The sequence below is a fragment of the Watersipora subatra genome, chromosome 5, assembly GCF_963576615.1.
Source record: "Watersipora subatra chromosome 5, tzWatSuba1.1, whole genome shotgun sequence".
NCBI lineage: Eukaryota > Metazoa > Bryozoa > Gymnolaemata > Cheilostomatida > Watersiporidae > Watersipora > Watersipora subatra.
Window position 1 is genome coordinate 53,044,299 of NC_088712.1, and position 26,809 is coordinate 53,071,107.

At 36.3% G+C, this 26,809-nt stretch overlaps 1 protein-coding gene across 5 annotated transcripts in view; it reads left to right on the forward strand.

Annotated features, from left to right (window-relative positions):
- The window catches only part of LOC137396175 (uncharacterized), a 114,265-nt gene that overhangs the window by 26,208 nt on the left and 61,248 nt on the right, over positions 1-26,809 (forward strand). For 2 of the 5 annotated variants that reach the window (XM_068082323.1, XM_068082325.1), the window contains exon 1: positions 2,075-2,176. The exons of 1 other annotated variant lie outside the window; for it this stretch is intronic. In XM_068082323.1, the coding sequence (XP_067938424.1) occupies positions 2,148-2,176 (29 nt within the window). In that variant the 5' untranslated portion in view covers positions 2,075-2,147. Of the gene's footprint in view, positions 1-2,074; positions 2,177-7,259; positions 7,398-10,253; positions 10,347-26,809 lie in introns of those variants that run through there. 2 more of the 5 variants (XM_068082326.1, XM_068082327.1) reach the window with 2 other exon arrangements.

Below are 26,809 nucleotides of genomic sequence, written 5' to 3' on the forward strand. Positions count from 1 at the left end.
TATTAATTTATAATTTGCATTACGGGCAATGTACGGTCAAAAAATTTAGACCAGTGTGTCAGCGTTTTAGTTATTTTCACTTAGTGATAAGTTGCGACTAGTTAAACCATAACTGTCACGAACAACTTTAATCGTTTTTACTGGGTAAATCAGACACGCTGATTCCGATTTTGTACTCAAAATAAAGATTAGTCTACTAACTTTCAGAGTAATGAAGGCTTTTTTAAAGCGTTTTAATATCGGTCTCGAAAACAACACGATCGGCATAACAAGCTCCGCCCATAAATACGTGACGTAACCTAGCTTTTTAGGAACAGAAGTCACGTAGGGATGTTTAGACTGATTTAGAATAATAGAGATGGGTGTTTTAAAATCCATTAATATCTAAATTCAGCCTTAAAAATAATATGTCTTTTCTGAAAGGTAGATAAGCTATTTAGCATTGCATGTTTAAAAAAGCGCGATAGCAAAGCTAGCTTGTGATAAAACCGCACTTTTTGAGCTCATTTTTCTTGGCGTTCAGCCCATTTAAACGTCATGTAACAAGCTAAGAGCAATTTTAAATAGTTTATATACCTTTCATAAAAAAACTGGAATTATTTTACAGGCTGGATTTAGATAAAAATGGGTTTTAAGACACCCATTTCTATTATTCTAGATCGGACTAAACATTCCTAACTTCCGTTTCTGAAAAAGCTAGGTTTCGTCACATATTTATGGGCAGAGCTTGTAATGCCGATTGTGTTGTTTTCGAAACGGATATTGAAACGCTTTAAAAAAGCCTAAATGACTTTGAAGGTTAGTGGACCAATCTTTATTTTGAGTACAAAATCGGAATCAGCGTGTCTGATTTACCTAGTAAACTCAATAAAAGTTGTTCGTGACAGTTATGGTTTAAGAAAAAAATCTTAACCCAGATGTTTTGCGAAGACAAATGTACTTTTTTGTAGTCACAATTGATTCTTGCCAGCCCGCGAACAACAGCTCGTAACTCGTAAATGTACCCCAAATCCTAAAGTACCTCTACTGGGTATGAGTACCCATAGTCAGGATGTCCCGCTTTAAGGAGATGGGCAATTACGTGGACAAGTTTAAATGCGCAAACTTCAAATATCAAGAGGCAATAATTTTTTATAAAACTATCATATTTTAAATTGCTGACATAAAAAATCCCATTATTTGCTTCCTTGTTAACAACAATAATTAATCGCATATAAACAACTGCCAAACGCTGATTTTGTTTTTGTCTCCGGGAAAATACTTTTGACATTGACACTGTTTTCCACCACCGCTGCCAAAGCTACTACATGATACAAGGGCTATCCTGATGGAATTTTATAAGCGACTATAAATTGAGGCCAGGTCTAGTAGCTAGTAGGCAAGCTTAGCCTATGTACCAACTTAATGATGCAAGCAGGTAGGTCAAAGTCAGCCTGACAGCCTAATGTTCTGTGACACTACTACTCGGCCCTCCTCTTTTATTAGACAAACTAGAGTTGCTTTCCCTAAACCTATACAGTTTCAATGAAATTCTCATTGGCTGTTGAGATAAGACAACTCCCTTCCCATCAAATGTTAAACATATTCACTCAGGCAGGGAACTTGCAATCAGCGTCTGGACTCGCTTGTCATATTTTTAAGAATTTAGCTGTTAGAAGTCTGTTACACACTTGATATGCCAAAGTTAACATTAGATGAAGTTAAGAGTAAATATATGTTAGATATCAAATGTAAATAATAAAGCATCAAGTTATCTATGTAAGCTACTGAAGGAAAACTATCTTTGCAGTCAACAACGCTGATATTTTAGTTATTGATTAAATAAATAAAATAAATATTAAATATATATCCCATTAGATAAATAACACCAGCCTTTTAATATTAAAAGGAAAACACTACAAAGTTATGTTCGTATGCTTGTATCATGCACTATTTAAACTGTTTTTGTGCAGTGATAATTATGCCGATGGCTTTTTTTTACGGTTGTCCAATTGACCAGCTGTGAAACAACTAGCGCGACAAGTATTCCAGGCCATTAGCTGTACGACTAGAACGTGCATTCGCTCCTCACCACGCACTTCAATGGGATTATATCGCTAATCTCTCCTAGTTACCGGGATAAAATAGCTACTTGTCGCTAGTAGTTTATGAGAGGAGGAGTCATTAGGAGTCGCATGTAAGTCAATTACGACTTATCTCTCATACATACCTTAGTGGAAATGTGAATCAATATGTGGAAGAAAGTACAACTACTATATGTTTTTTATTTGGTGTTCTATGTCGTTGGAAGTTACACCGGTGTTTAGGCCTGCCAACCAAAGAGTGGGGTAATGCTTGAGATTTGGTTTTGGGGCAATTGATGCATCAATGATAGTATATATAAAACTGTGGAAATTGGGGCAAAAATCTCACGCATTTCTCACGCATTTTCATTTTTTCTTTGGGGTGATTGCGTGAGTCTCACGCCCAATGCGTGAAAGTTGGCAGGTGTGCCGGTGTTATACTGGATCGATTATCATGGCTGAAACAACGACTGGTACTATATTTGGTCTAATACCACCTAGCAGCTGGTCTCTTTGACCAATGATATACAGCACCCCTGTGGGGCTGTATATCATTGCTTTGACAGATTATCAATAAACTGAATAATTCTGAAAATAAGATGTAAAATTACCTTTTCTTTCCCAAATGAGAAGCACCAAACCGAGATGCTCAAAAGTGAGTGAGCCTAAAGTTTATCGTTTTAATGCTTGAAAGGCCAAATAAAATGCCTTTGAGGAGAGCCAGACCAAACTTTGTGGAACTTGTACTTGATGTAAGGAATAACATAGCCTTGGTGAAGGAAAAGTGCTTAAACTGTGTGAACAAAACAAGAATTTCAGTTTGTGTTCGGCAATGTTTTGGCTGGCACCGCTACATAAGGCTAAGGTTGTTAAGTTTCGAGTAGGCTGGAGGTAAAACGAAAGGCATTGAGAAATACTAGTACTAGCAATGAATGCTCTGCCAAGCACACTAGGAGATAGTAGACAGACGAAAGAGTATCCTTTTGTCCTTGACACACAAATCGGTTTTTGTTATGACACCAATATAAATTGCAGATTCTGTTACTATTCTTTTTTAATAGTGATATATTTCTCAAGCAATTTATAGGCCTATTCGGAATATAATTTATTATTTGCTAGCGTTTAAAGCTTTATTACAATTCAAGCTATACGACCACTACGGGAGTTGTGAAAGGTATCATCACCACCTTCCGTGACGCAGGCGACTTTCTTTTGGTATGTTTTGGTTTTATTCTAAAACGCACTCACAGGCGATCATACTAGACATTCGCAACAAAAGGAGAAGGAATCATTATCACGCTCGCCTAATAAGTGTAAATACTCTCGCATTGAACGCGACTATCAACTGCAATGCTAACGTCCGTTGGTTCGCTGAATATGTCTCTAGCGTATTTCAGCCTTCACGTAGGCCTTCCTAAAGTCGCCTAGCAGTCAGTCTAGATTTGATCTGTGCGATCTTTATGCTGTTAGTTTCTCACAATGGATGTTGCGTGATTTACAGCATAATTTCCTCATGATGTATATTTCACAATGGTATATAGTTGTTCGAGCGCTCTTCCCTTCAACGTCACAGTGTTGTTCAATTAGGCGACCTGAATCTTGCAGGGTTTTTTCCACTCGTATTAACTTTGGCATTGTCACATGGACCTAGTAGTATCTTTAGTGATGTATCATGCACTAGTGTTACACGCTACAAAGTTGTGTCGTATTTTTCATCTTCGTAGCATGTAAATGGTTCAAAAGGTCGCATATTTAAATCTTTGAAGTGATTCAAACCTCCGTTTCAAGGGGGGTGGGTATTTTTGAAAACATCGTAGCAACAACGAAGTACTGCGTATCATGTAGACATGGCTATTCGTATTATTACACAAATCTTTGCAACCGAAGGTTGGATTTTCATAGTTTTCATTAGTGATGTCCTTACAGCATCTCTGTTTTAATGCACGTGTTTTAAAAATATTGTCTTCAAAATAAAAAATATTAACTCCGACATTTAAAGAAAAAATTCTTACACGCTTTGACATTGGCGTTTGACCTTAGACGCATTTTAGGAATGCCAGCTGCAATGTAAATTATGCACCCCGTTGTAGATAAAAGCGCAACAGACTAATATAGAAAGCGCAGAGTTGTACGACAATTACTTCGTAGCCGTAATCTCATCAGCTACGAATAATTGAGAGTGGTGCGACCACTCCTGCCTATCATGTAAACTTGTCCTCCTCATTCTTACGATCAAAACCACAACTTCGAAGCTTAAAAATTCGTAGCATTTAACACTAGTGATTGTTACATAGGTGCCACAGTTGGGGCGCCTCACTACTAGCGCTACCATGCACTCTGTCTAACCCCAGGCACTATCTAACAATAATAATGATGAAACCAGCATATTTATTAATATTTACGTAATAGAACAGTGCTTATTGTCTGTAATTCTGTAATTTTTCACGGGTCTAACATTTTAGAACCGTCTAACATTTTAGGCCTTTCGTGTTCATTTGTACAATTCTTTGAAAATCGTCCGCAGTCGGGCCTTTTTGTTCTTTGTAGGATTTCAACCATGTGGGAGGTAACAGTAATAATAATAACCAAATAGAACCATTTTTATTCATGATTGTTTGTTAATAGATATAATTGTAGTAAGGGGTTAAGTCAGAAACTAAATGTTCTTGGTTAAATGAGGGAGTAGTGTGTTATGAGACAGCTGTAAGCTTGATAACAAGAATGTGTTGGTGAGACCTACCACCTGGTTTCTCAAGGTGGAACACTGACTTCAAGTATAACACCTTAGACTTTTTCATGCATCATCTCTTAACCCTGATTCCTTGCGAGCTAGGAACAACCAGTCGATTCCTTGCATCCAAGGACTGGGCACTTACATATGGCCAAGGCAAATGGTAGACAAACGGTTTAAATCTGAGCTTGCGAAGGTTTACCCTTGTCTCAGTCACGTTATTCCAAGAAAACTAGAATGATGAATGATGAAAAGCTGATTCCTATCCTTGCGCAAGATATGTTGATTTTCGAATTGCATAATTGTGTGTTTCACATCAAATCTAATTTGAAAGCTTAAACATATGAATTCCTATTCAATTACCAAGTACATGTAGTAGTTACCGAGGAAGTATATCTACGATTTGCTGTCAATTGGCCAATAATGACACGAATGGTTGGTTACAAATAAGATGAAATCATTTGGAAAACAACAATATTTTGTTCAATGGCACCATGAGGAAGTTCCTACACTGTCAACCTCATGTGAGATTTCCCTGGCTATGGGGTTTTCGTCCATTGTTCTACAGATAATGTTTCTGCCCAGACTTGTAAGCATTCTTGACCTCTCAAAATACAAAATATATTACATAAAATAAAGTTACCATGAAGTGAACTAGACATATATAAAATAGAGCTGGTATAGAGTGCCAGTATACAACAAGTCTGAACTAGATATAGTATACATAGGAACTAGTTTTAAGAGAAACGAGTACAGTATTTAACTAGCGCATAATAATTGAACGTTGACTGATAAACTCTGTTTTCATTCCCACATTCTCAGTTCAAATGTCAGAATATCTTTAAATTCGCGTCCCTTAAGAAAAATTCCAAGTTTTTATGCAATCGAACCTCGACTTGCAAGCATCTTCGCTCACAAGTTTTTCAACATCTGATAGAAAACTAGGGCATATATTTATATGTTTTGGTCGAAACTTGCAGTAATTTGTTTTACCGCTATGAGTGATCATCTGTAGTAGTTATTCGTGAGGAAGTGTACTGTTCAGGTTCTAAAACAAATTAACACATTACGTTGTATTATTATGAGAATATTTGCCCCAACATTAGATAGTTTTATTATTTAAAGTGGGTCTAAGAACAAATTATATTTATTCGTAGAGGTTTGACTATATTTTGTGAACGTGATTTAAAGCGTTCATAAAATATTTTGTTTTTTTTAAATGACTGGGTGACACATTTTCATATAATGATGAATATCAAAACCTAAAAGACGGATTGTTTCGCATGTGTGTCGCCATTCTACCGTAGTCGTCAGGTGATCACAGGATAGCAAACGATAACTGTGAGCTTCAGCCAATCACTGAGCAGTTGCAATTAATTGTGGCTTCAATTATAGTTGGTCTAATTTAGTCATTTATAGTTAATAAAACTTTGCTTCTATTTCAATTAATAAAGTGCTATATTTGTTGTGAAATAAGTATTTAAACTAATTTCATTTTAATAATTGCAGCTCATATCTCAGCCATCGATTGATCGCTACTTGGATGCTTTAGCTCCTCATGCAGTGAAATGTAGCTCCTTCTCTGAAAAGGTTCAATTGACTCATATATATATATAGTACTTTATTGGCAATAATTTCATTTCACAAATAGAAATGTTTTTCAAATTAGGCCATACAACAATAGTAAAACAAAAAAAAGGGAAAAAAGCAACAGTTAGCCATTAAAATTGAATAAATAGTCAATTTATGAGTCAAATTGAATTAATAGTCTTCATGAGTCAAGACTCATGAAGACTTTTGTTGGTGTGGGAATGGCTGTTAGAAAATCAAGCATTGAGACAAATAATACATGTTTGTGCCTGTCTTGTCTGGACCTGCTTTGGCAAAATAAATAATTTGTGGGTCATTTCAGTTTTAAAAACTCAAATATATTTTTAATAAATTAAGATAGATTTTCGATCGTTCTCCCATTTTCAGCTTTCCCTGACAACATGCAGAGTCCCTCAACTAGCATTCTCTACTAATAGCATATCATGGTCATTACTTCAATGTGGCACGTGATACCATTTAATTAGGTAGTGATACCATTTAACTAGATACGCTAAACAGGAAGAACTGATTTCACTCTTGTCATTACCTAGCCCTAGAGTTAAATATCTTTGTGGTTGGACACCTATCTGCTTGCCAGTATCTCTTGTGATTTCATACTGAGTAAATAGCGAATTGTTAAGCCATGACTAATTACAGCGATTACAATGGCACATAACATAGACCATTACATGACCACATGTGCACTCTGCTGGTTCCGCAGCATCACGGGCTCTTTAGGTGCAACGTTACGCACCACAGCCGTCTGTCAGCGCAGCGAACGACTATCCTAGGGGTGCAGCACTTAGAACATGATAGGGGCGGAGCTTGCTTTGTATTACGATTAGTAGACGAGCAAGCTACTACTAGTGAGTGCTGGGAATTCCTTTGTTATGAGCGCACTGCTTTTCAGTCGTAGTAGGGTCATTGCTTCAAGTATTATACCGTCGTCGAGACAGCCAGCGTCGAGACAGCCAGCGACTGCCGTTGGTTATTCAACAGGCAGCAGCCATATAGTAAGTACCGTTTAGATGTCGTCTTTCCGACTTTCCTCTTTTTTATGTTTCATTATACTATCACAGTTGATTTAGAGCTTGATACACTAAATTCAGAGATTATCATTCAATCAAGTCGGCGTTAGGAAGTTATTGCATCATCTGTGTGCTCGAGTTGAACGATTTCCCTAGATCTAGCGCTTGAATTGATTTATAGCTGCTGCTCACAAATAATCCTCTGCATTAAGGAAGAGATGAGCTCTTGGATACCTCTCCTGCCAAAGATCGGTATTATGTGATAAAGAGAAAGCCCTAAGATATCTGACTATAGTTTGATTCCTAATGTGACTTAGGATTAGGCTTACGTCATCAGACTGTGTCAGCTATAGAGCTGCCTCAACTAGAGTTTGCAATCATGGAGCGAGAGCAACCAGCCTCAATTTCTTAGGTTTAGCTTGCTGCACAAACGGCTCAATCCATGTTATGAAAACTACTTAGCGATTATCTCTAGCAAAGTATGCACACTTGTTGAGCCATTCTCAAGTTTTAGTCTTAGCTAAACTGGTAGGGCCTCTTGTTCACTGTGTTTCAACTGTGTGGAAGATGCAGATTTGGAGTTGTGTACACATTGAGTTACCGTGCGAGAAGTGTTTCAATGGACATTCGGATGTTGCGGATTAACGCGGGCTCTTTGTTAAAAAAGTTCAGAAAGTCTACGTAAGAGGTCATAGTCACTCCTGTCTCACTTAGCAGCACTCTTTTGAATAGGAATGACTGAAGCGTGGAAAATGTTTGAAATGAAATAGCTTGCACAGCATTTTCTTCCACAATATTCACAAGAGCGGTTTCTGTCTTTTGCAAGTATGAAACGCTCGATAGAAATTTGTGAGTAATAAAACTCGCTTGTCTTACAGATTTTCACCATTTATATCTTGCTGATGACCAAACATTTAGATTAACTAACATTTCGATTACTATGTCATCGAAACGTACTGATTGCCAATTGCTTTCCTTTGCTACAAAAAGGAACAAAGGAAAGCGTTTGGTGAACGTTTGGACTTCATTTTGTTCTCTGAATGCATTTAGTTTATGATTTTGCTTCTGGCCTTCTTTGATAGTTTTAATTTTTAGCTATTTGCTGAGTTATCGTTTCCCAAACTGTCCTATTCCTGACCGTCTCAGACTAGCCCAGCATAAAAGAGTACACAATTACTCAAGTAGGAAACTTGCCCGCTAAAGCCTGGTTCCCAAATCGATTGCGAGATCCTGGCGGTAACTCACGCAGAAAAACGCTTGTGTAACATATAAAGCTGAATCGCTAATAATCGCATAAAATGTTCGCTCGCCATGCCGTTTCAATAATGGTGACCTTCACCTGTACAGTGCATTTCGGGAAGGTTTTGCATGTGGCTTTTTTGCGAAATTTGAACAGCGCTAAACTCTTGCGTTGAACGCCGGCAACTACCAGTGGTACTCGGCGGTATCTGGCGTGGAGGTTCACATTTCATCGTAGTAGCCTGCGGTTCTGTCGCTTTAAGGGCTTTACCACGCAGCAAACAAATTGAATCTTCAGAATTGTAACTATCTCAACCAAGCTAAAAATTGACATTATTTAAAATGTTACCTGTCTTATAGTTGTGCCATTCCATTTGTTGCTGTCTGAATTTTGATTGAACTGACCAATTGTGGGGAAATGAATAAAATATTTCAAATAATATGATGACTAATCAAATGCAAGCTCACAGTTGAGCATAACTGCTCGGTTGCCAAATTTTACAGTTCGCTTATTTCAGAGTCTTTTCCAAACCAAAGCTTCCGGCGTCAAACATATCGGTTTGAATGTCATGTGTAGCCAGTCTTTTATGCTAATCATTACTATAAGAGCCGTGTTTATCTGTCATAAGCCACGCTTGATGTTAGGAAAAAAGATTGCCTTCAACGGGATTTGAACTTCTGACTTTGTGTATTAAAATAGCCTATAAGCTGAGCAAAATAATAGGGACATTTCTATTATAAAATTGTTTTGCTCAGTTTTTGTTAAACCAATGAAGTTACTTAGAAACCTAGCTAAAGCTTCCGGTCTCCAAGTATGGTGTCTGTTCATTTATATCCAAAATTCTTATCATGACAATGCCATACCTTTTTACTGTTGTTTGGATCCTTTATCGGTAGAATGTCAGTGATCAACTGCTGCTTTGAAAAGATGACCTGCTTTATCATTTGGCAATAAAGGATGATTGTGTTTGCGTTCATTGTGTGGAGCCTAACAGTATCATACAGAGCTGCAGTTGTAATAGAGTTAGACTTCATTGTTCTCTATCAATTGTAGAGCTTTATGGCAGCTTTACTACATTATGTTACATTAATCACAGTGTAAACAATGCGTGCCGGGCAGGTACATGATAAAATATGGTGTCAAATAGACTTCCTGCAATAAAACTAGCGCCACTAGCTACTTCGAGTAGCCTTGGCTTTTCTCATTAACTGTAGTTGTCTGCATTGAAATGTTCTCCTTGCGCTACGTTTAGGATAAAAGTGAAAGCAAATCTGTGGCCTTTTAGAGGTTAGTAAGAATGGCTGATGCTGCATGGTACTCCAGCTGAAGGGTCAGTTTATACTAGTATTTAGACCAGTATCACCCACTCTTTCATTTTCAATCAGATAGCTCGCAGGTGGTCGTTTAGAGACTGGCTCTCAGGAACCAGCCTTTGAAACCAAATATTTTTGGCGACCTTGTAGAAGGCACGGAGCACATGCGTGTCAAGTTTGGATAGAAAATGTGGAAATGTATAGCTTTTACGCACATTAACAGATATTCAACCCTACATAGAATAACAAAGTGAGATTTATTATGCTTAATATAGATTTTGAATTTAGGTTACACTACTTTTCACTGACTGCTGAAATCTTAGAGAAACCTCGTTGGAGCAAATGCAAAGTATTTGCTGGCAGGATACGACTGTTTAAAAAGTATGTAAACTCTAGCGAAAAGCCTTTGGATAGCTTTTAACTTCTCCCTTCTCATTCTCGTTTGATCTTTGTTTGAAACGGATTGCCGTTCATTCTTTACGCCAATCTGAAACTGCTGGAGGTGCTTGTGAACATTAGGGTAAAAAGACATGTCGTATAGACAAGAAAGTTTTTTCATTGCAAAACATGCGTATCATGACAGATGAGGATGGAGTTAGAAATGGTCCTCTGTTTACCCTGCTTAGCGTATGCGTTTACTACCTTCTACTAACTTGAAAGACCTTTATTTTACGATAAAGTGTTGTACGGTTAACTGCGCAAGGTTGTAACTTGTAAGCCAGCACTTACAGAACTGGCGCTTCCGCATGTTGGACCATACGAAAACTGAATCCTGTCTCGTTTAAGAGGCAAGACGGAGAAGCCCTTGCCTCAGTTTCGAAAGAAAACTATTCAAGTAGTGTTGAAGTTGATCTTTAAGAAGGATAACCTGCATTCTGCTTGAATGACCTGAAGGCTAATGTCACTCAGGCATGTAATTAGCTGGAACCATCTCATACTCCATAGTCACACAACGTAACATATGCCTGACACATATCTAATAAGTTCTACAGTAACCTCAATTCAAGGTTCATTTTAGTGAAGAGTCGATACTTTCTGTTCAAAGAGGCTGTTGGCCCGGCCCACCTGTGAACTGATGCCTATCATGTTACTGTTTTGTCATTAGTTCTTTAGTAAGCGCACCCTTGTCAAACAATAGGAATTGTTCTTCTTGTGACTTATATTTCGAACAGCATGATTGCATTCAGCTCAGTGAGTTATTATTACTATATCACCTTCGTTGCATCTATGTCAGTGGTGCTAGCGTTACAATACAGTACACTCTCCTATAACGTATAACTGCTATAAGGTAAATTCCAGATTACGTAAAATATATATATATGTGAAGTCTTTGCTTCCTACTACATAAAAATTTCATATAATGTAAAGTGCCAAGTCGGGCAAGTTTTCAAATTCAATTTGATCATTAATTTGTCTCGCGGCACTTGCGAAACGAAAGAAAAAACGGCGTGCGTATAGCATTATACCTACATATTATATACGAATACAATTTCCGCAACAATCTAGTTCGACGCCCAAGATTGTCAGATGTATCGACAAAACATATTAGAATAGGTCGCTGCTCGATGTTCATAAATACAACGGCGATCGATTGGTCCACCAATCCGAATGTCATGAGTTATAGTATTATCGAAAGTTCTCTTCTGTCTTAACCATGACCCCTGAACACAGATAGACGACGAACAGGTAGTACCACTCTTTTGTAAAATATTTTGTTGTTTTGCTTGTAGGCGTATAAAATATTTATTATTAGTTTTACTTTAAAGAGTACACATTGCTGTTTAGATAGATAAACAAATCATTGTAAATGAACGTCGAAGAGGTGCATTCCCCATCAACTTATTATAGATTTACCGCATTTATGGTCTATGGCAACCAGTGAGATTGATCATAAAAAGGAAAAAAGTTGTTGATGCAAGCTAGTAATGCTGCAGCACAGCCCACAAATTAAAACGGTTTAGTCAAGTTTTTCCTTTTCGTAGGCCCAAAGAGGTGAGTTTGGAAAGATCTTGGAACGGATTAGGCAATTTACTTATATTATACTGTTCGTATAACATAAATTCCCTATAACGTAAACAATCCTTGAACGAATTATTTACGTTCTAGGGGCGTGTAATGTACCAACTTCTCTGCATCCAGGTCAAAAGTGTTAGTATTGTGTATATTAATCTCATCGCAATAAGGTCAGTCATACTAATTATATGTTATCAAATTGTATCATGTATTTTTGAGCTTGTACTAAACTAGGTTGATAATTTATCATATGATTCAATGACTAAAAGGCTGTGGCGTATCTTTCTATTGACCAGCTAGTTGCTAGTAGTTTCAATACTCTCTCCTTAGAAGTTTTAGGTAGATGCTATGCATAGACATAGTATGTGAACTGTGTTAACATCTTGCTATTACGAGGGAATAGTTGTCTGTGGGAGTTATTCAGATGTGTAAGTCTGTTTATGCAATTATGCTAACTAGGATGAGAGAAGGAAGTATCCCATTCTCTGAATGTCTGGTGCACAGATATGAATTTATTTTGTTCGCTACAATAATGAGAGCACAACTCTTCTAAAAGGATGTATACCTAGTTCAGACCAATGTTGTATGTATGGTGCCGAGGTGCTGCGCCTTGCTATGCGCGCTTGTGTGGGTGTGATCGATGTGAACCAAAAAGCTATAAAATCACAAGATGATGCAAGTAAATCCTGCACACACTCCACAAGAGCTTTGTCTTGCGTGGTTCTGCGATAACGCACGATTTATCCAAAAGCATCGGTCTACACGTTTCACATGTTTTCTTTTCTTGTTTTTATCTGATGGAGCTACTAAATCAGTAGTTCATAACAATAAAATAAATAGTATTTAATAATAAAATAGGATTTTTTTCACATTCAATTCCGGTATGTTTTGCTGGTATATAAAATGAACTGTACATTGACATCACATCGATTGTTCCCAAAAACAAAACCAATACATTAATGATTTGTTCAAAAACATACCAATGCGATACCATGCATGAACCTCCAACAAATTACATGTAATTTGTTATATCTTTTCTATAAGGACATGAACGCGCTGTTGTCTTTGGACAACCTCTACTGGACTCCTCAAACTGACCTACTGAACCCCTAGTGTTCATGGAACTCAGCCTAAGAACGACTGTACTAGCTACTAGTCATTTGTTTGACGATAGTCCCAGTGGACATAGCACAGTTCTTCAAGCGCTTTTTATACTGAGTCTATCACTGTATCACATTCTGCAGGTTAATTTAATTGGTAGTTAATCAAAGTCCCCTTTGAGCAACGGTTTCAAGCTAATGTTCATTTCAACAATATACCCAGAATTCCTAGTTTAACGAAGGCTAAAGTGCCTTACAACTCATTGCCAACATGCCTCAATTATGCAAAATACATGATAATAGATCAGGAAAAATGCTGTAGCGCTCAGGATACCAATCTTTAAGGCTGATAATAAAAAAACCGATAGACAGGTAGGATAAGAAATCATGGATGATTCATGCAAGTTATTCGTTGTAATACAACGGTATTACTATTCTAACCGTCGGGTCTCAGATTGTTCTTCTAAGCGTTTTAACCATGACAAGTATCCTTCGCTTTTTTGTGGCGTCATTTTATCGTTGTCGGCCATCTTTATAGACAATTTTATCGTTAAAAACACGAAGCTTTTGCAATGAATGTTTGAAAACGATGCTTTTGTTTGCAACTTTTTATTAAAGTATCAAAACAACACCAAAAATTATTGTTAAATAAAAGAAAATGATCGTTTTCTACAAATATGGCGGCTTTTTTCGTGAATGAGCGCATGTGCAAACGGCGTGATGACGTCAAAAAACGATGGATTGTTGATTTTAATCTTCAAACATCCTGGCACCAAGAACAATGATATGAAAAGAATGATAGAAAAGTACTTATGCTTTCTGAATAAATATATTAAAATTTTGTGCAAGTTTATCTTTAAAGCAGCGATGTTATTTTTTTATCTCTCATGACCAAAACCCGATTACTTCATTTTGATTGTAAATAAAGGATGAGTAGAGACGATGCTACGTTATGTCACAAGGAAAAAAGGCATTCAGTGTGGACCTTCGCTATACGATTTCAGTTCGTTCCAGTGTTGGCATCGTAAGGCAAAAATTTCGTATAGAGGTGTATCTATAGACTATAGGTCTATAATAGGTCAACCTATATGTCTATAGGTTGTCTATAGACAACCATACTTTACCCCATTTTTACTAGGGGGTGTTTGTATTAGATATCTACTATGGTTGTCTATAGACAACCATAGTAGATATCTAATACAAACACCCCCTAGTAAAAATCAAAATTTTATATATGTACTATACATATTACAAATTGGTAACAAAATAATGTGTTAACCTTAGTACCTATAATTACCTTAGTAATTACCGTTTTTACCGTAATTACAGTTTTTTACCGCTGAGGCAGGCGTATAACATAAACGTTGAAACCGTGATGCGAAAGTGAGTTTACTTCAAAAAATTTAAGGTTATAATAAGGTTTATAATAAGGTTAGGAACCACCTCTCACTGCTATCATAGTTCATGGTAATCAACTACTGTTGTGTTCTCTTAGATACTTCTAGTTATAACATGTAGTATGCTGAGCTGAGTGCACTCTGGAATGATAAAAATATATCCCAATTATATAATCAGAGACTTAATAGCAATTTGGCTTTAATAGCAAAAAAGCATTAATTTCAAAAAAGCATGTCAAAAAGCTCTATAGCAAAATATAGCAAGTTTACAATTAAAATACATGCTTAATTGTTTGTGTAGTACATTGTAATGTCCTAATAACTACCTGTTGCTTTTTTACAATTCTGAGGAAATTATTCACTTTACAATGATTTCCTCTTCTTTTCCTACATTTTAACTGATTCTCTCAAGATTTCCTGAACTTCTTCGGCGCCCAATGAATGTTAAAATTGAACTCTGTCAAAAACAACTGATTGTTTTGAAAACTTAGTCCATAAGGTTGAGATAAAATTTCAGTGTTAAGGAAAGAAGATAATGAAAAGTGACAGCAGGTGCTTGCTAGTTTATGTAAGCTAGCAAGAGGCCAGCCACTTCTAACAAACAGAGAGTCGGGCTACAGAGTTGTGTGACGACGCTTTGGATTCCCTTCTTGTATGGAGAATGGGGGATGTGCCCCTCTCACTTTTAGAGGAATCACAGTAGTTGTTGTCTTGATCAAGGTATATGACGGTAAATGAGTCGAAAGGTTTCTCGCTGATACACGCTTCAATTCATTGTTTTTTAAACAATGAATCGACGATTATTATCAATATTTCAAGTCTGAGATTTTTTATAAATATTTCAATGTTTTTAGGCTATGTATGATTACTGAACACATCTTAGAACAAATCTTTAAAAATTTTTTAATTGGCCTCGTTCACGAGTCGCCAATCTACTAATTAGCATATCAGTCGCGCGCAGTTGAAAATATGCATGTAGAATATAACCCCAAATTTATGGATAGGCCTATGCATTAGATAATTAGATGATACATGTAGATATTTTTTATATTAGTGTAGGGCAGTGGTTCTTAACCTTGTTAAACATGCTGAACCCTACCAGTGTCGTATGTGCTTTCACTGAACCCTTCCTTATTGAAACATAGAATTAGATGTTAGTCACATTCAAGACGGATATGTTTTACTGGTGCACAAAATGAACTACATTATAGCATCACTTTTCAAAAAACAAAACCAATACAGTGCGTGAACTTACAACAAATTATGCATATTTTCATAAAGACATGACCCCGCAAATAAGCGTGACTTCTGCTGTCGCCTTTGAGAGGCCTCTACCGAACCCCTCAGACTGGCTCACCATACCCCTAGGGTTCGGTCGAACCCCGGTCATGAACTACTGGTAAACGGAATTGGGTGCATCTTTAATCACTGTGTTTAAATGTTTCAAATGGGTTCGTGGTTGTTCACTGCCGTCGAATTCGTACCCTATCATTTCAACTATTTGAAGTCGCCCTATTTACATTTGATCTTTGCAAGACTTGCGATTTATCCCGCAAAACAAAACGTGTTGAAGTAAACTCCCTTTCTCACAGTGAAGGACTTTTCACAAATTTACCGAAGTGAAAAATTTAGCGTCGTGAAATGTTCAGGTTTTACCGTTTCTATGATTCAGAGTGGAAGCAACTCCGAACTCATTCAAATCATGGAATCACGGTTACAGTAAATGTTTATTTAGGAGTCTCCATGAGGTTGGTTGGTCTGTAAACAGAGACAGACACGATGATTAAAAACCTGACCAAATGATTACTGCACATAGTTTGATAGCATGTTATGAGTGATTACCTGCATTTGTCTGGCCAATAAACTTACAGCTAAAGGAGATCAGCTAGGATTAGGTTTTACCATGAATAAGTTGTGACTAAGCCCTCCTTCCTAAGTATAACTAATGGTCATTTGGTCTGTCTACTCGTCTATTATGGCCTACACTTTCCTTGCAAAGTCTATGAATGCTTCCAAGATAATGCTATATATTATATAAAGGTTTAATTCATATCTAACATGATGCATACAGCCTATCAGAGTCTGCTTAGTAAACGCACCAAAGAAAAGCAAAAGTAACTATACTATAGCCTATATCATGTTTCCATAGGTGATTAATTCACGAGTTGGCGTCATTTGCAAGATAGAAACTGCAAAAACCCACAAATCATGCGATTTACTCGCAAATTTTTATCGTATATTTTATATTTGCGAAGGATGAAAATGGCACTTGCAAGTGACGCGCAAAAAGTGCCACTCAACCTATTCTATTTTAAACATTTTTTATACTTTGGTTGTTTCTACATTGAAAGCGTGCTGCTAAGTGAGACAGGGTATGCCGCTATGACCTCTGGCTATGACCTCTGGCTATGACCTCTGGCTATGACCTCTGGCGTATAATTCCTTATCTTTCTTAGCAACGTGCCAGAGTTAATCTGCAACACGCCATTGTTCACAGAAAAACACTTGTAGCGTGATAACTCAAAGTGCGCACAATTCCAAATCAGCATCATCCACACAATGGAATCATAGTGTTCGCTGAGGGTTGATAAAGCATAAATCTGTTTTATTCTGAAGTGTTTGGAAACGAAATCTTATCTACGGATTTCTAGATAAGATGAAAATACACTTGGATATGTATTGTCTTCAAAATTATCCCTTTTTATAGCATTTTTCTACATTTAAAGTCTTCAATAATGATCTGCTAATGGTGCTTATCGATCAGAAAAAAATTAATTAATAATTTATTTAAATTTAATAAATTTATTCATTAAATTATAAATTTAATTTAATAATAAGTTTATAAATTCTTTAAATTTATAAATTCATGAATATGTCAAATCCGCAAGTTTAAAGAACAGATAATAAACCAAATATTCAACTGTTGTGAGAAATCACTTTAAGAGATTTATTTATCATATTCTTTTTAAAGTTTTCTGAATTCAATTCTGACTTCATTTATAGCTACTAAACTGCAATTATGCAATACTTATTATAATTAAATTTATTACAGATTTATGCCAACTCCACTTGAGCTAATAATTCATGTCTGAATTCAATTTGTTTGGATTCAAGATTGAGGAAATGGGTGCAAATTTATTTTTAAATCTAAATTAACTGGTGTCTTACTGGCGTCGATAGGCCATTGACTTCCTCCTAGAGCCGCTTCTACGATATTTATTCTTGAAAGAATGCATTCGATGACAACTCTTTCATCCAATAATGCATCCGATCAGAAAGTAGTAACCTTCAAAGATTTGAACTGGTAAACTTAACAGATTTGATATGTCTGTCATTTGCAATATCATGTTTGTATTAAAGGCACAACATTTACCATGACCACTCGTAAGCTTTCAAAATTTAATAGAGTCGCTCAAAATTTCTATTTAAGACAAAACTGCAAAACGATTATGTCAGGCGAATCTTAAGATAAAAATACTTCAAAAATCGGTTGCTGAAATGGAAAATAAGTGGCAACAACTCGAATATTCTTGCAACTAGGTACAATCTTCAATGGCTGCACCATTTCTAGCCGTGCGAAGCGCAGCTGCAGTTATTATTTCGAAGAAAAAATGCAACTCTCCACAAAATATTCTTCAAAGTATAAAAACGATGTGAATAAACCGATTCCAGCGTAGGCAATGGTTGTTCCTTCCGATCAATCGCCTACCAAACAATCTGCTTACGCTAGAAAGCTTTTAGCCGAGAGTAAAAGGCTCAATCTGTGTTTAGCCATGCCTTCTGGAACCTTCCATTGCATGCTCGTCCATTAGGCCTTCATATAAACTGTTTAGATTAGAACCGAGGAAAGTCTTTGAGATTGTTTAGCAATTTTCGCATAGTCAGATTTTCTGCATCTTTTCTGGCTCAATTAAATCCGTACTATTGATTTGCATTACATAGTTTATAATAGCTTAATTACATCCTTGTGTAAATGTAGATCTGTTTTATATCATATGTAGGTAGTTCGCTACTACTCTAATACTGCTGTGATATCTCACCTAATTATCGTCGTAATAATGCACGGGCGGAATGTTCAGGCTGTCATAATAAACGCGTGTCGGTGTTTGAATCTCAGTCTTTTTGCAGGCTAGGTAGCATATTAATAAAGTATCGCATTTCACCCAAGGGAACAAGTGTCACGTTTGCTATTGTAATCTCAGAATTGTCTAAGGCGGGTTGTACAGCCATACAGTCTATAGTATAGTACAGTAGCAAATATCAACTCTACTATGAGAACCGCATTGTATAATTTTCAGTAATTTGTGATATCTTCATTCAATAAAATTGGTCGAAACTACATTTGGATTTATCCTCTGCCGCCTTCCAGATGGACAATTGTACTTTTTTACATTTTGCAGCTACTTATGCAATACCTCATATAAGCACAACCAAAATTTAAATTCTGACTGTTTCCATGTTTTTAGTTAACTAAAAGTGGCAATGGCCACATTATTAAAAACATTTTATATTAAAAATATTAAATAAAAATATAAAATTATTATAAAACATATACAGTCAAACTCGGATAACTCATTTCAATGTATTGACAGTAATTGAAAGCCATAATAGCCGCTTTACACGTTTATCAGCATTTCTAGTAAACACAATAGACCAGGATTCTTCAACCATACTGAAATAAAAGGGGTTGGTGCCAGGAGTATCCAGCTTTTAATAATCACTCTTTGAAAACCTCGTTACTAAGGTAATCATGTAGCCCACACTCTACGAAAATATTTGATATAAATATCTTTAGACTTTTCTTCCCCTTTTTGCACGCAGTGACATCCTCAAACCATAACTGTCACGTACAATTTTTATCGTATTTTTTAGGTAAATCAGCCACGCTGATTCCGATTTTGTACTCAAAATAAAGATTGTTCCACCTAGCTTCAAAGTCATGTAGGCTTTTTAAAGCGTCAATATCCGTTTCGAAAACAGCACAATCGGCATTACAAGCTCCGCCCATAAATATGTGACGAAACCTAGCTTTTTCAGAAACGGAAGTTAGGAATGTTTAGTCCGATTTAGAATAATAGAGACGGGTGTCTTAAAACCCATTATTATTTAAATCCAGCCTGTAAAATAATCTGTCTTTTATGAAAGATATAAACTATTTAAAATTGCTCGTAGCCTGTTACATGATGTTTAAATAGGCTGAATGCTGAGAAAAATGAGCTCAAAAAGCACGGTTTTATCACAAGCTAGCGTTGTTATCGCGCTTTTTTAAATATACAATGTTAAATAGCTCATCTACCTTTCAGAAAAGACTGAGGTTATTTTTAAGGCTGAATTTAGATATTCATGGATTTTAAAACACCCATCTCTATTATTCTAAATCGGTCTAAACATCCCTACGTAACTTCTGTTCCTAAAAAGCTAGGTTACGTCACGTATTTATGGGCGGAGCTTGTTGTGCCGATTGTGTTGTTTTCGAGACCGATATTAAAACGCTGTAAAAAAGCCTTCATTACTCTGAAAGTTAGTGAACTAATCTTTATTTTGAGTACAAAATCGGATTCAGCGTGTCTGATTTACCTAGTAAATACGATAAAGGTTGTACGTGACAGTTATGGTTAAGGTCATATTGGGACATGTGCGGATGAAACAATCTGTTTACACCATTTTGTTAAGCTGAGTCTTTCATGTTGAATCACCAAACATTAAAAATGAACTCACACAAAATTTTAGTATATTTTATCAAAAAGCGTAGGTATTTTTCTATCATTTGTGATTGCTTTTGATGTTTGAGGTGATCTGACTGCCAGTTTTTTCAAAAATTGATCACAGTTAAAACGCTCAAAAAGAAATTCGTGCCAAAAGACGTCACTAGTTATCGTTGCTATAGTTGATATCGGCTGTTGCGTTCAAGTTGTAGTGTTACAGGTCTCTATTCTGACGATCCCTTTGCAACGATAAACGTCATAATTGCACTTTAGCTTGATCAGAACCTTTGAACTGCGATCAAGTTTTTTGGAGTTCAATCTTGAAACATCCTGGCAGTCAGACCACCTCAAACATCAAAAACAATTGCAAATGATAGAAAAATACCGATACTTTCTGATAAAATTTGCTAAAATTCTGTGCAAGTTCGTCTTTGAGGAGTTTTTTGTGTGGCTCATGTAAATTGGTATTTAATACGGGCGACTCAATTGTTTGCCGTTGTCATGAACCTGAACAGGTGCACAGTTCACCCATTATGTTAGTCTTGCAAAATAGGCTAGTATACCTGGGACACCCGCTCATTATAGCCAGCTGGTAACAAAGTTGCGAAGCAGTCCATAGAAAATTATCTCAACTTTTGGGGCTCTCAATGGAGTAGTCTTCTCTTGTTCATACCTGGCTACCTACACAAGTAGTTTCCCGCAGCAAGTAGATGTCTATTAGTGATATTGTATGAGTGTGTCTGCTGAGGAGTATCTTTGCTTGTTTAATATTCAAGTTAAGTCCGTGCTAATCATTAACGTTTTGTTGTCCTCGTGGAATTATGCTAATCAATGCGTGCTCACAAAGTCAACAAATCATACATTAATAAGCACTTCAGAAAGCACGAGAGCTGCTAAGACGTGAGCCAAAAACACGTGAATCTCCAACACGTGAATCCTGCTCTTTATTTTTAGGAATATTTGCACGAGACATCTCAAAATCCACCTTTGCATGTCGATAGCCAAGCCGTACTTGACACTGAGTTTCAGGTTCTCTTTGCAAACAAGGAATGTATAGTTTTACTAGTATGTGTGGGTATTCTAGAGTTGTTCGCAAATATTTATGTGTTGTATTGACTCTGAATGACCACAGCACTGGTTACGTATCGTTTGTGAGCTACCAGCTAGGATAGGATTGTAAACAATAGTTCAAATTCCGCAGTTGAACGGTGAACCCTATTTTTGTGATTAGTTGCTAAGTGGATTGGTTTGGTCGGACAATAAGCTCAAGTTCATATACTGATGAGTTTAGGTGTCTCAAGGGTAACACCGGTTTGACGAACGATTTGACGAACGTTTTTTCTATTCACAACATGGCAGCTATGAATAAATCTGTTTCTACATAGACATGAAAAATATATATATTTTACTGTAGGTGTAAAAAGAAGTATGGTTTGTTTGTTTGTTTGTTTTATTTCATCAAAAAGTATGAAAACAGAAAAAAAAGAAAAATAAATAATGATGAGGCCCAAACTGCGCAGTAGCATTGCTAGTCAAGGCGCTGGGCCACAAGTTAACAGCAAGCAGCCAGAAACTATTTATTCACCGCTCAACAGGTACAGCTTGAGGGCACGTCTAAAAGTGGGCATACTCACAACCCTACGCAGTTCATCAGGCAGAGCGTTCCATTGTGCTGACTGCTGGTGGTGGCGTGATTTTTTATTAGCCAAAAATCTAGACTGTAATGACCAGCAACTCTTTGGATGTGTAGCTGAATTTCATTTATTGATTCTGCAGTCTTTTAGAAGCGCAATAAAAAGTTTTTAAAAACTGTTTTTATACTAAAGATATCTTTATCTTTTGTAATTTTTTGCCATTGCAATCCAGGTTTTTGGGCTAAGATGAGGTCATGCCACCCTTATATTTAAATGTCTTTTTATTGACCTGAGGCAAACAACTGGCTTCCAAGAAATATTAAAGATATTTGTGTCATAACTGTAATTGTTTTCTTTTGAGTAAAAAGACTATGTGACTCTTTAAGGGTTGGCTAAACACACCGATGGAATGTATCATGCGCTAATCAATGCACTGCCAGCTTATCGTGTTTAAGTAAGCATTCCGGTTCACGTTTGGTAGAGCAGGAACTGATGCATCTGTGATTGGTTAAAAGAATAGATTCCAACTAATATAATCCCTGTTCCATTTTATTCATACTGAATTCAAATTTAACCCTTTCACTGCCGTATGCGCATTTATGCGTAATCTATGGTCGCCTGCCGCAGGCACATTTTTGCGGGTTTTCCAGCAATAGCGTAGTAACTTAATTCTATTATTTGTTTACAACATAGCCAACAATCCTTAGAACTTTTATGGTATTGACAGTGTTGTCTGAAGATTTTTCTATAAAATTAGTCTAAAATCACGAAGCAATTTTAAATTTTGGTTTGGGAATTTCCAACTTAAAAAAGAACATTTTTTCTTTCTGACATTTGAACTATTTAGTGTTATTATGGCTTTGGTAAGTACTTCCCGAGTTAGAAAACATATACAGTCAAACATGGATAACTCGTCCACGGATAGCTCGAACACATGGTTAATTCGAACGGTTTCTTTGGTCCGTTCCCACGTAATGATAAATTGCTATAGATAACTCGAACTCAACACTGTTAATTCGAACTGTTTTTTTTTGCCCAACGGCTACCGAAACGGTTGTTATCGCTTTAGAAAATCACTTTATTCAAAGCCATAGAGGTAAACCTCATCTTTTCGTAATTCATAAGCGTTGTTATTACCACCATCGGCAAAATAATTTTGTCAACGACTTTTCTAAAGGTTTGGTCAAATTTGATTTATACTGCTATACGATTAATAGTACGGGCTTGCCGGGTCACGCGCGCAAGGATTTTCGCCACGCACATACAAAACAAAAACAGCATGTTGTTTCTGTTTTATATGTGCGTGGCGAAAATCCTTGAGTGCGTGACCCGGCTAGCCCGTGACGAATAGTTTTCCGACGTTGATTCCGTGTTGAATCAACGTCGGAATGTTGAATGTTTAAAACGTCTTAGAAATTGTTTTTATTAAACGTATACGTTGTCTTAGCTAAAAAAACTATTCATCGTTTGACCTAAACACAGAATACGTGTGTACATTCAATAAGTATCCATTCAAAAAGCGTGAGTGATATACAATGTACCGTTAAACCTCGTAAAACTTTTAATTGAACTGCCTCGGAGTGTTGCTCTTAACGAATCCCAGGTAAAGTAAGGGATTTTTCTTTGGTAACTTTTTCTTCAAGTTGCATAAGCTTCAAGAAAAATCAGCAAAATTTATCGTGGGTAAAACGCTCAAAAAAAAAGATGTCTTTTCTTTTGAGCATTTCAACAACGACCAAGTTTTGCCAATGTCAATCTAAAAAAACGTCCTGGCAATAACATCACCTCAAACAACAAACCAATCTCAAGTGATAGAAAAATCTCTATACTTTTTGATAAAAACGTTTTAAACTTTACATTAGAAGCATTTAATTTGAAACAAGCCATTTGTGCTTTTGATTTATATTATAGTTTGCATATGTACATGTATCTACTAATAAATAAGTAAATACATGGACTTGTGACAGTGCTCTGATAACTTGAACGCTCTGATAATTCGAACACTTTTGCTCAGTCCCGTGAAGTTCGAGTTATCCATGTTTGACTGTAATTCCTTGTGTTGATGACATTATAGCCGATTCAGATTCAGGTCTTCGTGATTACACAGATAATTAAAGTAGTAGCACTGACTCTGATGGTGGTGAAAGTAATAGTTTTGTAAGAGTAAGGAACAGTGTAGTGGATCGCTTTCGCTTTGTAGCGATTGTAGCTTCACATTGCTTTAGAAATGCACAAAGTATAGATACATTGGATGTTTTGCATAGCACGATTTGTTAACATGTTGGCAAATTTAAATATATATCAAAAATGTTCTAGATAGAGGTTGAAGTTGAAAAAAATTGTATGCATGTACATATCATGAAGCAAAATCAACAATTTTCAGTAAAATGGCTGGCAGTAGACCGATAGCTAAGTTTGCAGTGAATGGGTTAAGCTGGTTGACAAGGTTTTACAAAAATAACTATTTATGCATAAAAAAGATATTCTCACTTGCAAAATATAGGTAAGGGGGACTGGAGTTTATCGGAGCTCCATTGACATTCTTTCATACAATTCTATAGTCGATTAGATTTTTTGAAACCCGAAGCTTTCTTCGAGAGTTCGATTTTTTTTGCAATCCTAAATTTTTTTTACTTGACAAATCTTTATCATCCATGTGCAGTGTTCTTTTTCATTAAACAAAAATATAGCAGTACAAATTCTTGAAAAAAGAATAAATGTTGTGAGAAATGATTTAATATCCATAATGGAAAATTTAGCCAGGAGGTCATGACCTTCAGACAACTGACAATGATCCTCATTGGTCGATGCATTTGCCAACTGCAACAGATATCCACACTATCACTATGTTTCCATGGTGCGCAGTACTGCGAAGCAGCCCCCCTCCGAAGTCGAGGGGATTGTACGTTTCCATGCTGCGCAGTGGTTTTCAGCAAATACCGCAAATTAGCCAGAGAAGAGAAATTGTATAAATCGAATCGCCTGATGGAGAAATAGAATCGATCACGGATACCGAACGTCATAAACGGTCTTTTTATGATTCTGTCGTCATTATACTTTTATTTACAATACACATTCACAAGGTTTTACAAACCTTAACACACTTTTTACAAAGTAATATATTTTTAATAAGTATTTTTAAGTAATATATTATTTATACGTTAATTTAGGACTTGCCACCTATTTTTCGAAATGTGTTGGCATCGATAACAAAGTCCAGGAAAGTAATCACCTCATCATCCTCGTGAATGCAGACCATAATTAAATTTAAGTGAAAGAAGATCGGAAGAATAAAAAAAAACAAGATTAGCGGGACAACCTTTGTACTAGTTTATGGCCTTCGAAGAATCCGTATCCACGGCATGAGAGCTATGCGCAGCCACTGCGCAGTCGCTGTTTCTTTGCTTCGAATTTGCACTGGCTTCGCACTGATCAGTGCGCAGTGATTTCAGTGCGAAGACGCCGTTTCCATGATTCGGAGATAGCGCAACTCCGAAGCACTGCGCATCATGGAAACATAGTGTATGTCTTCTCAGTGCATTTAGCTAGGCATATATGCAAACAATCATTGGTCATATATCTGATCAAATAATGGAGTTTGGAATTTTGTTCTATTGGCTTACAATCGCTCAACGACTAGAAAATGTAGTGAGGAATTTGTGTTAAGCTGCATCCATTTTTTATAAAATGATCTTTTGCTTTTTACCTTTTTTTGTAAAACAAGCTGGCAATTTTCAATATTATTCGAGACAAGGTGAATGCCCAGCGTTGCTCAAAAATAAAAGTCTTTGCACAGAAAATTTATTTTCATTTAACATATAACAACATTTATCGTTCTAACTTTCAAACTTCATGTCTTTAAAAAAGTGTTTTCTGCAGTTTCAATGAATTAAGAGAAAAAATAAAACAGCTGTAAAGGTTTTCAAACTTTGTCAAACAACTGTAACTTTCAAACTTCATATCATGAGGAAAAGTTTTTGTGCAGGTCAAACAAATTAAGAAACAAAATAAAACAGCTATAAAAGTGTTTAAATGTAAATGTGAAATAATTAGCAAGTTATAGCTAAATTAAATTTGTTTTGCGGCGATTACAATAAAATATGATTTGGTAATGATACAATTAATACGAACTGAGAAAACAAAATAAAAATCTTGAATATGTTGAATTAAAAATAACAATTTTTGCATAGAAGTGTGTGTGTGTGTGTGCACACGTAAAAAAGGTTACTGTTCGAGCAGAAGCGATCCATCAAAACTTTAAATACGACAATACTGGTACCTCTTAATACTGGTCCAAATGTAAAAATGAGATACCGGGCTGTCTTTGTCTGACCTAACGGAGAGAGAGTTTGGAGGCCATTCTTACTCGAGATGATACAATGAAAGGTTTTGACCTTTACTGATTTAGCGATTGAACCTGACGGAAAACTAGCATTTGAAGTTCACAAAAAAGCATTGTGTTTCATAGAGTTCATAGAGTTATAATTTATACGTCATTTAGGGTGTGAAATTGGGAAAAGAGTGTACATACGTTATATAGTAAGAGCAATGTATCATAAGAGCCTTCATAGAATCGTGGTTAGTCAATTGGATTGCAGTTGCAATCTTCGTGGGTTCAAATCCTGCAAGATATTATTTCCAAAATTTTAATAGCTATAGCCGGACATACTGAAGGACAGACAGACATACAAACTTTGAGATGTATTTATATAGATTGTATCATTTCTCTGACTAACTTGGCTAATTCTACCAGTTTTATTATCTCATTTGGTTTGCTAGGTCATAGCACTGAGGCAGTTTCACAAACTGCTCTTGCTCTGAGGATTGCTTCATGCGTACAACCACGACAAATAACAATTACAGCATATAGGTTAAGCTGGTCAAAAACCAAAGCTAACAACAAATCTGAGTCGGACCTTAGCTTTGTTCGTTCTATTCTGTCTAAGCCCTCAGGCATATTTTGTCAAGAGATGTAACGATTAAATATAGATATGA